At 39.1% G+C, this 16,365-nt stretch overlaps 1 protein-coding gene across 1 annotated transcript in view; it reads right to left on the bottom strand.

Annotated features, from left to right (window-relative positions):
- Positions 1-330: 330 nt before the first annotated feature.
- LOC134567947 (fibronectin type III domain-containing protein 7-like) overlaps positions 331-16,365 on the bottom strand; it is an 88,681-nt gene continuing 72,646 nt past the window's right edge. The window contains exons 13-16 of the mRNA XM_063426116.1: positions 8,059-8,316; positions 6,729-7,016; positions 1,909-2,176; positions 331-367 (exon numbers count right to left, since the gene is read on the bottom strand). Of these exons, the coding sequence (XP_063282186.1) occupies positions 1,941-2,176; positions 6,729-7,016; positions 8,059-8,316 (782 nt within the window). The 3' untranslated portion in view covers positions 331-367; positions 1,909-1,940. The remainder of the gene's footprint in view (positions 368-1,908; positions 2,177-6,728; positions 7,017-8,058; positions 8,317-16,365) is intronic.

Below are 16,365 nucleotides of genomic sequence, written 5' to 3'. Positions count from 1 at the left end.
TTGTCCTTGCATAGATCAGAGCTGCAAGACATTTACTACTTGAGGATATCAAAACTGTTCTTGTTACCCAAGATCTCAAACCGTGCATTTAGACACAAAAGTAAGTTGAATGCATGTATAACGATTTTATAGAATTCTTTTTATTGATTTTTTTTTTTGAGTCCTATATTTAATCTTAAAGAAAAAAACACAATGCAAATCATGTATCTTAACATATTCTGTCTTCTCATTCTATATGGAATTTCAACTTTAATAAGTGTGCCTGTAGACAATCAGTTTTTTTTTTTCCTTCTCATTTTAGTTGTTGTCATTTTAGGCCTGTTCAGGATTGTGGCAATCATGTTGCTTCAGTATGGGATTTCAAGGACTCTTGTTTTTTCCTGTATCAAGTTGGAAGACAAAAGTCAAATTTAAAATATTAAAGGAATATTATTGTGTCAGGAACACAAACTTTTACAATCAACATCTAGCCCTACTGGCCTCCCTAAACATATTAAAATCTTACTTTTATTCCAATCTGCTGCTGCAACCTCTGCCCCGATCTACCTGCTTGGCTGACATCAACAGAAGTGTTAATGTGAGCCAATAAAAATGCTTTGCTGTAGGAGCTTGTCTAGGAGGCATATCAGAGGCTGCAGCAGCAGATTGGAATACAAGTAAAATTTTACTATGTTGAGGGAGGCAAGTGGGGCTAGATGTGGATTGTAAGTGTTGTGCACATCCCTGGTCAATCATCATCTACTCCTAGTGACACATTGAATCAATGCATCTATGAGGAAACAGTGTCTCCAGGCAGAGTGTGGAGACACTGAAAGTAAGCACTGCTCCCAGAAGCACACAGAGTAGCCATTTGAGGTGTGGTTACTGGAGGTATCCCTAGGCTGTAATGTAAACACAACCTTTTCTCTTAAAAGACCATGTTTACTGCAAAAACATGAAGGGATCGATTATACTCACCAGAACAAATACAGTAAACTGTAGTTGTTCTGGTGACAATAGTGTCCCTTTAAGCTAAATGACTGGTTATCCTCTTCCACATCCTCCACTGGCTGCCTCCAGCAACATTGTCTGGTTGTTTCCGAAATCAGTTTGACCAAGCCAGCTAGTTACAAGTCTAGTCAAATTGAAGATTTATATTTTTTTTCCCCAATGCTACTGTTTTGAGCTAAACAGTTAAATTTCTCCCAACCTGCAGTCTTATTTATTTTTTCCCTCCAAAAGTACTGCTGTACGTGATGTCGTGACTAAGGTTTCAGGGTGCAGTAACCACTTTTGGCTTTCTACAGTAGAAAGTTGACAGAGTAAAACTTCCAGAAACTCTTACTTTCCCATATTTAGCCTGCAGTGTTCCTTTAATACTTCATCACACCCTGAAACCCACTATGCAGCTCCAGTTAATCATCTTCTACCCTTCTATTTTACATACCTCACGTTACAGGATATGACCTAATATCTTGGTGACTACCAAATGAAGCCAAGCATTTTTAAAGGACCACTGTAGTGCGGCACTATAGGGTTATTAGGTCCGCCGCTCCCTCAGCGTCCCCCTCATGCTGGGCTGAAGGGGTTAAAACCCCTTCAGCCACTTACTTTAATCCGGCACTATGGCGTTGTTTCTTTGATTTTCACACTGCGAATCGCAGAAGCGGTCGCTAGTGGCTGTCAAGTAGACAGCCACTAGAGGCTGTTTTAATCCTCAATCAAAAACATAGCAGTTTCAGGGGAAAAAAAAATGCTGTTTTCAGCTGCAGGGTTAAAACCAGGGGCACCTGGCACCCAGACCACTTCATTGAGCTGAAGTGGCCTGGGTGCCTATAGTGGTCCTTTTAAGTTATTTGTCTGGGTAGGGTTACGGGTCTCCTGCTAGCCTACCTAGATCAAGGTCTTATTTCTGTGTAAGTACTATACCAAAATTCCTCCAATCCTCACCTGATTACTTTTTAGATGCTCCAAGAAAAAAATACAGGTTCACTTTCTCCAGCAGTGTTAACAGCAATAAGGTACATGGTGCTGTTTCTGAAGGGAATCTCACAGGACAGGGCTGATGTTCTGCAGACTGTGCTGTTATCAGCTATATCCAAGACTCTGTATTCCTCAGTATTTGTGGATTGATACCATGAAAGCAACATGTTTCCATTTGCCATTTCCAGTTCATTTACACGGGGAGAACACGGCGCTGAAATAAAAGTATGGAAGCTGATTTTATACCCAAAAAACCTTAAAGGTCTGGGAGGGGAGGTGGTGGTATTAGATAGTGTTATTGTAGATATAAACAATATTAGGCCATGAGACTTGTTCCTTTAAAAAAAAAAAAAAAAAGCTGCTGAAAACAACGTTGATATAATTGTCTTTTCAACACCCCTATAATTCTTTTATGTTCCCATTTGAGCAAACCATCAATGTTTGTGAAATGGTGTTCAGGAGTGAAGCGCTTAAGTAATACACTTACCCCTCGGGGTTAAAGGGGAGTATACAACAGTAGTAGAATCCTAGAAAATATGTAGAATACAAATATAGAGTAGCACTGTACAACAAATGTACTATATAAATGTCTAATAAGGACGCACTCACGTGATTCAGAGCCTATGGATGATCGGCTCTGATCTTGTATGCAGACGTGTACTTTAAGGTGACACACACCTATCTTGCGTAAATCACAACCTCAGAAAAGAAAAAAACGGAAAAAACAGGGAAGCGAAGCCAACCCTGGTGTAGAGACCTTCAATATATATATAGTATTGATACAGGTAATTGCTCACCTTCTAAGGAGCCTATAACTTGGCTCTCAGCGTATGTGCAAATATATCGATTTAGGGTGATATTTGCCCTTCTTGGTAGCAGAAAGTAGAGTTCCTCTAGACCAGCTTGCAATAAAATTAAAACATTTATTTAATAAAATAAAAAAAACATACAAATGATGCTGGTATCGGGAAGTCAACCAAAACGCGTTTCACTGATTTAATTCAGCTTTATCAATTGGTAATTTGTTCTCTGCTACACATAGTTTAAATAACACCCACATTCACGTTATTGATGGGTCAGGCCAATAGTTTAACCAGTCACAGATTGTTATTACCCCGCCTGTCAGGTGATATTGATAGTGCGCAATCTGTCCCCCTTGTGACGACATCACGCACCATACGCCGTGCGGATGACAGCACATATGGGACGCTGATCCTCCGTTCTTCTGAATCCGGAAGTAGAAATTTCCGACGTTCGCAATCGCCGTATCCTCATCAGCTGATCTTTAATGTTGTAACGGGAAATCAAGTTTCTTCTTGTAGGTAGTTGCCATCTTTGTTTCTTTTTTTGTAAATCTTTCTTTTATTATGGCATATGCGTTATGGGGTACAGAATATAAAGAGGGGAGGCATTGTGGGGTAACACGAGTGAATGACAGCAAGATGATGCACAATACAACCCTAAGAAAGATTGCCATTTTTTTTTTTTTTTTTGTAGACGTCATGTAAACATAATAATACAAGCTTGGTCGATAAAATGAGTATAAGAATAAGAACATGAATAATTGTTGCTTAACAATGCTAGTTCAGCTACACCCATGTAGTCCTAAGGTGTCGACATGTCTTACAATGTAGTAGTAGCTAGTTAGTATATGATGCAGAGAGAAGTCATAATTAGGAAAAGAACAGGCTAGTAGTCATCGCTTATAGAACATAACATGCTATAGTAGTTAAAAAGAACGAATATAACATTACATTGTCTCCAATGCAGGGCTGCTTTAAGATATGCTTATTGTAGTTAGGTTCACGCTAACTGGACCATCGCTGGGGTTACTTAAGTAGGTGAAACTTCTACAGGTGCATATAACATCTGCTCTCTACCTTTGCTAAATACGGTAAGTAGCCTTTGCAACAGTGTATAGTATTTGCCAGGGAATTAGTATGCAGCCTGCGGATGGGTATGGAAGCAGGTAAAGTCTATCATATGGCAAATTGTGTGTTATCAGTAGTTAAATTGTAGAGCTGGAAAAACACATAACATGCGCAGATATGACCGACTATGCTTAACTATAGTAGTCTCACAAAATATTATGTTCAACAGATTAAGGTAAGAGAAAATGGTAACATCGTTAACGATTGGACAGTTCCTAGTCAAGCGTGGTGGTAGTGTAGCTGTCCGTTAGTGGGGCTGCATCAGCCTATACCGTTGTTGGGCAGAACGGCCGTGCGCGTCTGAGAGGTGGGGAAGATGGCCCCGGCAATTTGTAAGTTCCATAGTGATGTGACTTGGCGCGGACCTGTGGTTGCCGTCTGCCAGCCCCAGGCTCTCGTGAAGGCCGTCACCTGTGATCCACGGACTCGGGAGCTCGAAGAGGCCGGGTTGTCCCTATTTTGGGCATCATGTGGGGCTCGGATGTTCTGTCGCCGCCAGCACCGCGTGAGCCTCCGACGGTGTGGTTGGTGCCTTGGAGTCTGACTCCATGTGGTCTTCAGCCTGGGAAGGCATTGTGGACGGGCCCCAGAGCCGCGTCCCCGTCGTTGCGGGTAGAGCTGTAGGCCTGCTACCAAGAAGGGCAAATATCACCCTAAATCGATATATTTGCACATACGCTGAGAGCCAAGTTATAGGCTCCTTAGAAGGTGAGCAATTACCTGTATCAATACTATATATATTGAAGGTCTCTACACCAGGGTTGGCTTCGCTTCCCTGTTTTTTCCGTTTTTTTCTTTTCTGAGGTTGTGATTTACGCAAGATAGGTGTGTGTCACCTTAAAGTACACGTCTGCATACAAGATCAGAGCCGATCATCCATAGGCTCTGAATCACGTGAGTGCGTCCTTATTAGACATTTATATAGTACATTTGTTGTACAGTGCTACTCTATATTTGTATTCTACCTATTTTCTAGGATTCTACTACTGTTGTATACTCCCCTTTAACCCCGAGGGGTAAGTGTATTACTTAAGCGCTTCACTCCTGAACACCATTTCACCACTGTGTGAGGGAATGGTGTTTCCTTTGTTGTTTGTTACTTTATATTAGGACGAAGGGTTCCTATTTGGGTGGTAGCTGCTACTCCATTGTAATCGTTTTTACACTATACAAGCGCCTATTTCACAGATATCCATATATCATCAATGTTTGTATCTTCTTGCCATACACAAAGTCAGGTATTGTCTAATTTCTATATATTAAAGATATTGCAAGGAAAGAAATAACATTGAAAGCAAGAACTGGGTGTAAAAGTGTGCTATTTAAACACCAGGTTAATTAACCGGACTCACTGCCATTTCGGCTTAATTTCAATTGTGTATAGTCCTTGAAGGTGTGGGAATTTTGAGAGTATCACTCAATCCCTGTTTCCCATATAAACAATTTATCTTCTATTTGGCACTGCCCACTGCCAACAAATATAAAAATTGCTTCTACCTCCCTATTCTATCTTATAGTTTCCCTCCCTTTGCCAGCTCAGAGTGTGTGCCTGCACTATAACGCAGTTAGATGGACCTATCAAAGGCTTCTCATTGAGAAGCTTTTGTCTAGATCCCGTCACTGCATTAAAAGAACACAATAGGGTCAAGAACACAAACATGAATTCCTGAACCCAGTAGTGTTAAAACCACCATCTAACCCTCTAAATAGAGCAAAATCTTACTTCAGTCTGCCCCTGATCTGCCCTCGTGGCTGACTTAATCAAAAGTGAAATCCTGAGCCAATCACAATGCTTTCAAATAGGAAAGCATTGGGTTGGCAGAGCTTGTCAAGGAGGCAGACAGAGCCAGCACAAGCCAAACACAGCTCTGGCCAATCTGCATATTATGATAGATATGTAATGAATCAAGGAATCTCTATGAGGATAGTTCAGTATATCCATGCAGAGGGTGGAGACGATGCCCGCCCCCCCAGGAAGCACCTCTAGCAGCCATCTGACGAGTGGTCAGTGGAGGTATCCCTATGCTGTTTGTAAACACTACATTTACTCTGAAAACAGTGTTTACGGCAAAAAGCCTGAAGGGAATGATTATACTCACCAGAACAAATACAATAAGCTGTAGTTGTACTGGTGACTAAAGTGTCCCTTTTAAGGTAAGTAAAACCTTAATTTAGAATGCTTTGGAAACAGGTTTTCTTTCCACCTTTAAATCAATTCTTCTGCATAGTCTCTATGCTAAGTAATTGATTGAATGAGGAGAGCTGAAGAAACCGCCCTCAGGTGATTCTTCTGCTCTCCACCGATGGCAACTACAGCTATTCTATGGTAATGGTCTAGCTCAGGCATAGGCAACCTTTGGCACCCCAGATGTTGTGGACTACATCCCCCATAATTCTCTTAGACCCATAATGCTGGCAAAGCATCATGGGAGATATAGTCCAAAACATCTGGAGGGCCAAAGGTTACCTATCCCTGGTCTAGCTGGTACTAGCAAAGCCAGAGGGTCATCAGCATGGAGAGGATTTCCCCTGCATTGGAAAGTTGCTATTACAAACATGAAGTGGCCATGGTACACTCACCAGAAGTGAATTTCTACAAGCCAGGCTAAATTTTCACTTGCCAATGGCAAAGGGTGAGTGGAAATTTCCTGGTATTAGGTATTTGTACTATTATTTACGTGCATTAGACGACTTTTCAGATTTGTTTTCTTTTTACTTTTTATATTAAAACCAGTGTTTGTGTTGGAAAACAAGTGCAGCTTAAAATAGTGGGACACAGCCTGTAACCTACTTAGAATTTATACATAAACACTGTGTATAGTTCAGCTTACATACCTGTGCAACCTTTAATAGGCTCACTGGGATCACTAACTCCAGCAAGGTTCCTTGCAGTGACAGTGACATTATAAGATGAGCTGCAGGGCACAGGAATGTAAAAGTCCATATATGATGTCCAGTAAGAATGCAAGATAAATGAAGATTCTTCATCATTTCCTATTTCCCCTTGCACAGTAGCCATATATTCTTCCCCACAGTGACTTCCGTTCCAGGTTATTTCGACTTCCTGAGGCTTCACATTCCTGTGATAGATCGATGTTTCCACTTGGCCCGGTGGGCACGGGACTGTAGCAAATGAAAGAGAACTGAATTACTAAACATTTACTATTTACATGTAGGTTTCCTATTCAAAATGATTCTTCTCTTATGGTTTAACACTAATCTCTATAATCCATTTGAGCTTATTTTGTACCATTCCAGCAAAAACAAAAAATATGTGTCCCTCATGTTAAAAGAAAACAATCATAATTTCTCTTATCACTATTTAAAATAAAAAGATTAGGTGTATCATAGCTTATTTGTGTATTATGTTGTAATGTATACATATAAGTAAATCTTTTGCTTGCTTACCCAGGTCCTTTGGGGAAGACAATTCTACAATGGCACTGGCATTTATTTTTTTCTTGCAGTTTTCTTTTCCTTAAGCCCCTTTATCTTAATTATTATCCCTCGCTCCTTTGCCACCTGCCCATATTTATATTTATCTACTTGTATATATTCGTTACAAAATAATGAACTAAGAAACTATATTACGGTAAGTAACATTTTGATTTTCAGAAAAAAAAATACTATTTTCCTTTTAAACCAATTTGAGTACACTACTTAATTATTGGATGGAACAAGAGTAGAACCATTGTCTCTTCATTATTGTGGATTATTTGCCACCAGAGTACATTAAGACAATGAAACGTGTTGTCTATCATTTTTGGGTTCACCCTTCCTGTGCCATTCATTCTATTATTGCTCTAAAAAGCTTCCATGAATGGCGTGAATATCTGTTATTCAAACTGAACATGGAAGGCATAGCATATACAGTGGCAGGGAGTTCACATCCCCTTAAAAATGTTTGTTTTTGCCAATAGCTGAATTTAGAGGGCATGTGACATCAAAAGGAGAGACAAGGTGCTCTAGCAGCGTTCCTGTTGGACCCCAAAGGAAGAATAAATGACCATTATTGGCATGGTAATTACTCTAGTTTTATTCACTTTTGAGGTGGTTTTTCAAGAAGTTTCTTTAATAAGACTCACTTAACTGTTGGGGGTAAACTTTATTGTGAAAAAGAAAGCTGGAGGAAAACAATAAGCTCAAGTTGAAGTATCAAACTTACCAACACCAGCCAGAACAGGAGAAGAGAAGGAGCTGTTACATTTCAAGTCTGTTGCCAATACAGAGAATGAATAAGTACTTCCACAGTTTAGATTATAGACTAGGCATTCAGTATTTTCAGTGTCACACAGGTGTACATAGTTGTCGTCTTCATGTACTATTGCCAGGTATGACAAAGCCTCACTTCTCTCCCACAAGAATGTGGCTGAATTATTCTTGCAATCCGTGAACACTTTTGTGTTTTGGGGAACACAAGGGACTATTTAAAAAAAAAAAAAAAAAAAAAAAAGTAATTATTTAATAATCAATGAATTATTGATGCTGTCTCATTGTAAAAATGTGCAGGCCATATGTAGTTTGTGATAAAATCACAATACACATTTGACTATTGCAAGATTATTATTTATGTTTAACTTCACAAATGGTTTTGACTTACAAATCTTGTCAGTATTTCAGGGCATAGATCCTATATCTACCCAAGAGGACAATTATCAGGTTTTTTCTTTAGGAAAAGTCCCAATTTCACGGTCCTGTTTAGCCATTCAAGGTTGTTCTCTGGTGTCTTTTATCCGAGTTCCATCAAAGAAGTGTCCCCAGTAAGTGAAGTGTGAGTGCATCATTAGAGGTGCTTCCACTGCACAAGGCTTAGTGTTTTCTACACATGTGCAGCCCTGAGTGCTGCTGGCCAGTTCTATGGCTCAAATAAATAAAATGCAAGATTGAATGAATGCCCTTAATGCCGACATCATAACATTTAGTCACTTTCTAACCATCTAAACTTCAGTTTTTGAATCAAATAGGTCCGTTCTTAAAGGGCCACTCCACACCCATAATAAATCAGCTTAAAGTGCTTTATTGGTGAGGTGTATCCCATTATGACAGTTTATAAAAGTGCTGATTTGTATGAGAAATCAGTACTTTTCTAAATAAGTCATGAATCACTCCCATTGCCTCTCAATCAGCCAGAGAGGTTTGCTTCCTACTTCCGTTAGCTACCCTGAGCTAACAGAAGTGATTGGCGCACTCTGCTTGAGTACACCTGATTGTCAGACCTCAGATCAGAATGCTGTGTGTGCATGCACAGTAGGAGAGTTTCAGAGGCTTCTCAAGGAGTCTGTTGGACTCTTCCAGGAAAAAGGGAAGGGCTTGCAAAGGCTGCAGTCATAAGAGCTCTTTTATGATAAACTCTCAATGAATACATGCATGAAAGATTTGCTGGGGGTATATCTACTACAGAGTGAATTCAACTTTTTTTTGCCCATTTGGAAACTGGATTGTTCATTTGAGGAGTACCTGCTAAATGGTTACCCTTTCAGCTCAACCTGTGTGCTGTGACTGATTGTTAGAATTTACAGCACTATCCACCTACAGGTAGAACAGCTTAAGTGTCCTCCCGTTCCCTCACCCATATGAACTGAGTGAAGGATGAATACGAGCATAATGTAAAAATCAATAGAAGTACTCCATTAAAAATGAACAATTTAGGAAATATACAGCACTTTATGTGTTTCAAGTGTTGGATATATGTAAAGAGACATGAATTCCAAAAAGTTAGCCTGAGATATACAGACGGAACTTATCCCTACTGCTGTGATGAAAAGTCTAAGTAACTCTCCTTACACCAGTAGTGTCCAGACTACTTTTTAAACCAGGAAGAACCGTTTTTAACAGGATAGTGATGAGAAGAAAGAAAAATAAACTGTTTCATTATACCTTACTATGTATAATAAATGTTGTAGTCCTTCTATATTCAATAAAAAAAAAGATTTATTGAAAAAAGGTAATCAAATGATTCCACAAATGTAGACATTTCAAAATAACTATATATATATATATACTCCTAGAGAGCCAGTTTACAAAATTGCATAGGAAGGAAATAGGTAGCATGCATGCAGTATGGGTACAAACAATAAAAGTTGACATGAAGCTTCTGCTTAGTGATTTAACCCCTTAAGGACCAAACTTCTGGAATAAAAGGGAATCATGACATGTCACACATGTCATGTGTCCTTAAGGGGTTAAAAAACACTGTCCTTCCATTCGGCATTACATCGTTTTTAATAAGGATAGTTCCCAGCAGCCCATCACCTCTATGCACTTGGGCTTATGAGGAAGCATTAAAATGAGCAGCAATGGATAGCTGTAATTGGGTAAGAGTACCAGTTCATTGATTGTATATATTGGTATGGCTAGAAGGAAGTGTGCCATAGCCATACCTCCAGTAGGGGCTGGCTTGTAGGTGGCCAGGGACCCTTATTTAGTGTTAAAATGCTCGAAAATGCTTTAATGTTCCATGGAAGGAGATTGCCAGAGCACACCAGACACTATACCTAATTTAATTTAATGCAATTGTCATAGTGCCTACAGTGTCCCTTTAATATAAATTAATAGTAAAAAAAAATATATATATATATATATATATATATTGTGAGAATTTTGATGACCAAAATTCTGACTCTACCCATTCTGGACATGCATTTGCCTGCAATTCAGAACCTGCACATAGCAAGCAGCTGGTTCTAATTTGAGTTTCACCAGGATGTACACCAAGTGTACTATATATATATATATATATATATGTTCCTAACTTTTTATTTAATAAAATAATTGTATAGAACCATTGTATCACAAGTCAGGTATATCAATGTGTTTGTTTATTTCACTTTGCACACTGTATATTTTTACTGTGTATTGTATTGTGTCAGTGTTTAAATGTATAGATTTATTCACTCAATGGTGAATTGTGGTTTATTAACAATAACATTTGAAAATTTGTTCAGATTAGAACTTCCAGTTCTCCTATTTTGGTCTGGGTTGTGCAACACCGCTGTAACCTAATTGACAGTTCTACACAAACATCATTACTAATTTGTTCACTTTACATACCTCCTCATTAAGAATGAAAGCAGACAGAATAGTTTTAAACCATTGATGGCAGTAAAATAGTAGATGTGGCATGGCATTTTTCATTATTTACAAATTCTAAATGCACACTGTTTCACCTATTTTATTTAAGTGTGCCTTGAATGTACTTTCCTTAGGGACAAGCCTGAAAAAGAATGAAAACTGTCCAACAGCCCTTGTCCCCGTTTCCTTGTCCCCAGCAGGAGACAGACGAGCGTCGAATGATGATACACATGGGTTGCTGCCAGGGGGATATGGCCTGAAAGTTCTCCGGGTGGAGAGCTGAGTGGCCATGCTCCAAATGGGGAGTTATGGAGCGAAGACCTGTTGCTTTTTATTTTCCGAGAGCAGACCTGGCAAACCGGAAAAGTCGGTCCTCGGCGGCAGTCAGTCAATGCGTTATCAGGACACATGCAGGATGCATACAGCGGTGGAGTGCATGCCCAGGAGGCCTTGCATACCACAGAAGTTCCGATTGTGCAACTGTGCATGCACAAATCGGAACGTCTGAAATTTGGCAAAAATAAATAAAAAATCAAGGTAAGCTGTGCAGATCCTTATATCAGCATGGATGCTTGTCAATAAGGATCTCCCGTGTCACCAGCTCCTCCACACGGGTCAGAGGTTTTTAAAGGGAGGATTTTAAGTTATCCACTTTGAAAACTTCTGTTTATTTTATTATAGTTTAAATATGGATTCTCAATGTGTTTATATTGCAGATACAGTTGCAAGAAAAAAATATGTGAACCCTTTGGAATGATATGGATTTCTGCACAAATTGGTCATAAAATGTGATCTGATCATCATCTAAGTCACAACAATATACAATCACAGTCTGCTTAAACTAATAACACACAAATAATTAAATGTTGCCATGTTTTTATTGAACACACCATGTAAACATTCACAGTGCAGGTGGAAAAAGTATGTGAACCCCTAGACTAATGACATCTCCAAGAGCTAATTGGAGTGAAATGTCAGTCAACTGGAGTCAATGAGATGAGATTGGAGGTGTTGGTTACAGCTGCCCCGCCCTATAAAAAACACACCAGTTCTGGGTTTGCTTTTCACAAGAAGCATTGCCTGATGTGAATGATGTCTCGCACAAAAGAGCTCTCAGAAGACCTACGATTAAGAATTGTTGACTTGCATAAAGCTGGAAAAGGGTTATAAAAGTATCTCCAAAAGCCTTGCTGTTCATCAGTCCACGGTAAGACAAATTGTCTATAAATGGAGAAAGTTCAGCACTGCTGCTACTCTCCCTTGGAGTGGCTGTCCTGTAAAGATGACTGCAAGAGCACAGCGCAGACTGCTCAATGAGGTGAAGAAGAATCCTAGAGTGCCAGCTAAAGACTTACAAAAGTCACTGGCAAATGCTAACATCCCTGTTAGCGAATCTACAATACGTAAAACACAAAACAAGAATGGATTTCATGGGAGGATACCACAGAGGAAGCCACTGCTGTCCAAACAAAACATTGCTGCACGTTTACAGTTTGCACAAGAGCACCTGGATGTTCCACAGCAGTACTGGCAAAATATTCTGTGGACAGATGAAACCAAAGTTGAGTTGTTTGGAAGAAACACACAACACTATGTGTGGCGAAAAAGAGGCACAGCACACCAATATCAAAACCTCATCCCAACTGTGAAGTATGGTGGTGGGGGCATCATGGTTTGGTGCTGCTTTGCTGCGTCAGGGCCTGGACGGATTGCTATCATCAAAGGAAAAATGAATTCCCAAGTTTATTAAGACATTTTGCAGGAGAACTTAAGGCCATCTGTCTACCAGCTGAAGCTCAGCAGAAGATGGGTGTTACAACAGGACAATGACCCAACGCATAGTAAATCAACAACAGAATGGCTTAAACAGGAGAAAATACAACTTCTGAAGTGGCCCAGTCAGAGTCCTGACCTCAACCCGATTGAGATGCTGTGGCATGACCTCAAGAAAGCAATTCACATCAGACATCCCAAGAATATTGCTGAACTGAAACAGTTCTGTAAAGAGGAATGGTCAAGAATTCCTCCTGACCGTTGTGCGCGTCTGATCTGCAACTACAGGAAACGTTTGGTTGAAGTTATTGCTGCCAAAGGAGGTTCAACCAGTTATTAAATCCAAGGGTTCACATACTTTTTCCACCTGCACTGTGAATGTTTACATGGTGTGTTTAATAAAAACATGGCAACATTTCATTCTTTGTGTGTTTTTAGTTTAAGCAGACTGTCATTGTCTATTGTTGTGACTTAGATGATGATCAGATCACATTTTATAACCAATTTGTGCAGAAACCCATATCATTCCAAAGGGTTCACATACTTTTTCTTGCAACTGTATGTCTAGTCCTGTTTATCCTGAAAGAATGGAAAAGGACTAAATCAAGTGGCTTAAAAAGCTGGAAGACATCTCTCTGAAACTCTTATCTCTAAAGGCTGCTTTTTTGCTAACAATTTCATCGTCTAAAAGAGTTAGTCAAATTCTGCTTCTGATGAATTCACAATATTGTTCCTGACAAGGTCATTTTGCACCCAAAGCCTTCCTTTTTTCCAAAGGTTATTACATAAAAAGCTATAAATAATCGGTCTTGCCTTTATTTTGTACTGTCACATCTTCTCATCACGAAGAATAATGGCACATGTTAGATGTAAGGAGATCCCTGCAAGTTAACATTGACCATTCTTCTAATATAAGAAAATCTGTTCATCTTTTTGTTAAATATTTGGGAAAATTCCAAGGTGAAAAGGCATCCAAGAATTCTGATTTCAAGATGGTTTGTGTATACTATAAAGCTGGCTTAATCTTCTAGTGATTTACCATTAACCACATTAGTAAAAGCATATTGTACAAGAGCCATGGCCACATCTTGGGCTGAGAAATTTCAAGTTTCACCAGAAGACATCTGTAGAGCAGTCACCTGGTCTTCTTATAACACCTTCATAAAACACTACAGGCTAGACATTCTTGGCCTCTGAAGCTGCTTTTTGGCGAAAGTTACCACATGCAGTTGTTGCCTAATTCCTGCCCTGGTTTGGTGGGATCTTGCAATATCCTTCCTGTACTAACACCATATGCCAGAAAAAAAACACCAATTTTGCTTACCGTAAATTTCTTTTTCCTTAATGTAATGGCAGTACAACCTTTTCCCTCCCTCTTTGTTAATAAATATTTTGCAGTATTGGTGTCTCTGTGTGTATTCTTGCCATGAACTGAGGGTTCTTGGGCAGAGTATTTATGCCATGAGTGGGAGGGACTTTTTAACTTTGCTTCCTTTTAGGGCTTGTACCTGAGGAAAATATATTCCCCCTCCCTCCCCCTGTACTGCCACCATATTAAGGTAAAATAAATTTACGGTAAGTTAAATTACTGTTTTTTAGTTGGTTCTTATTAAATTGTTTGGGGTTACACAATTCCTTTGTGTTAAGATTCTTTCTGAGGTTTCCCCATTTTCTCTTCACTGTGGCCATATGTCTTATAGAATTTTAAGTCTACGTCAACTCTGTTTAGCACATTAATATTTTTGGATACGATTTACAAATTATTTAATATTTTTAGATAAACTTTTAAAATGATTTTATGTTGTGAAAATTTGTTATTTTGTAATATTTAGATTTTTTTTACATATTGATATATTTTCTTTTTTTGTAAAAAAAATAATAATTTTAAAAGATTATCTAAAAATATTAAATTATTTGGAAAGCTTATCCAAAAATATTAAATCAAGGAATAAAAGTTAGAAAGACCACAATACATTATATGGCCAATATTGTTACCTGTATCAAATGTGGTTGTAGCAGATAAGACACTCCTGCACTTGTTGTCCATGGCTACCACTGATGCATTGTAACTCTGACCACAGGTCAAGGCAGGGAATGAGCAGCTGGTGTCTGTTGTGTTGCAATACAAAGTTGTCCCATTTCCAGACAGACTGGCCAAGTAATAGACTGCCCCACTGCTTGCTGACCAAGATAAAGAGGCATTGTTGCTTTCACAGAATACGCTTTCGATAAGGTCTTGTGCCTGACATGGAGCTGTGTTGAAAAATGTGCAAAAATTATTCATCAAAAATACAATTTAATCTTTGTTGTCTCTGATATTACCAATGCAACACGACTATGTCTCACTGCTTTTCTATCAATGTTCTCCATTTCTCTCATAAAATACTCTCCTTCCAACTTCCATTCCGAGCTGCCCATTACCCATTACTTCATAACTTTGACTATCTTCCTCAAATGCCATTTCTCACTGTTCCTTCAAAAGTAATCACTTAATAGAGTCTTACTAAGCAGTCTATTGACTTCATCAATACCCTCAACTAATTTTTTTTTTTAAAGGATATTGGTCACTGCGGCAGCACCTTTCTTGCAAAATGCATCTCTTGGGTGTCCCCCAAACTCTTCTCTGTGCAAGCATATTTGGAATCCAGACCAGATTCCTTTGGGATTAAGCACCCCGCCCAGGCCCCCCAGCTTCTGAGACCTCTTTAGAGGCGGCCACAGGTGTGTGTATAAATAGGAGGAGTTTTATAGTCATGTCACTTTTATTATTTTCTTCATGCAGCACAGATATTATCTGCAAATGTGAGTATACTCATTCAAGCACCAACACTTTAATTGTTTAGTTGTTACACTGTTTTTAATTGCTTTTATCACTCTTTATTTTTGTATACTCACTTTGCTCTTACAAAGAAATTAATTTAATACACTGTAGCTTGTTTTTAGCACCAGTACTATTTAATTTGTCTCCCACATTTTGTAATTAGCGTAGGACCCACTAACATTGGGGTACTTTGAAGCAGTGGTGGGCTTAACATCATATGGGTTGTTAGAAGGAATTTGGGGGCCCCAAGCAAAATGGACATGGCAATCCTGCTATTTTGGTCTAGATTTGGAAACTTATTAACATTACAAAAGACTGTATGTTGAAAATACTGGTGCTTAAAGGTTGTCAGTTATTGCAATACTTAAATTCCATCGATGAAGATTAATTCATTGATTCCTTGGACTTTTTGTCTGTTTAAGAATTCCAAAACACACTACGAAACATGTGGCTTGATCCACAAAATTGTTGGGAATCACACTCTATGCTAGTATCTGGCCTAAAAAGTAATTTTGTATTCTGAAGTGCGATGCAGGTTGTTCTTAATCTGCTCGAAAAAATCCCTCATTTTTAAATATAACAAAAAAAAACCAACCAACTAACCGAGACGGGGGCGGAGCGATGACGTAAGACACATGCTCGCGAAATGAAACAACTCGGCTGAGGATTTACAACGCTAAGGCAGGAAGACGCTCAGAGGAATAACAAACTGACCCTTGTAAGAGGGGCTGGCTGCATTTACACAAAGAACGGTTCAAGAGACGTGCAGCTTCTAAGGAGAATGACCGGCTGTGAGCTATACGAGGG

Source organism: Pelobates fuscus, chromosome 7 (assembly GCF_036172605.1).
Source record: "Pelobates fuscus isolate aPelFus1 chromosome 7, aPelFus1.pri, whole genome shotgun sequence".
NCBI classification, from domain to species: domain Eukaryota; kingdom Metazoa; phylum Chordata; class Amphibia; order Anura; family Pelobatidae; genus Pelobates; species Pelobates fuscus.
This window is presented reverse-complemented; position numbering and strand designations above follow the sequence as displayed.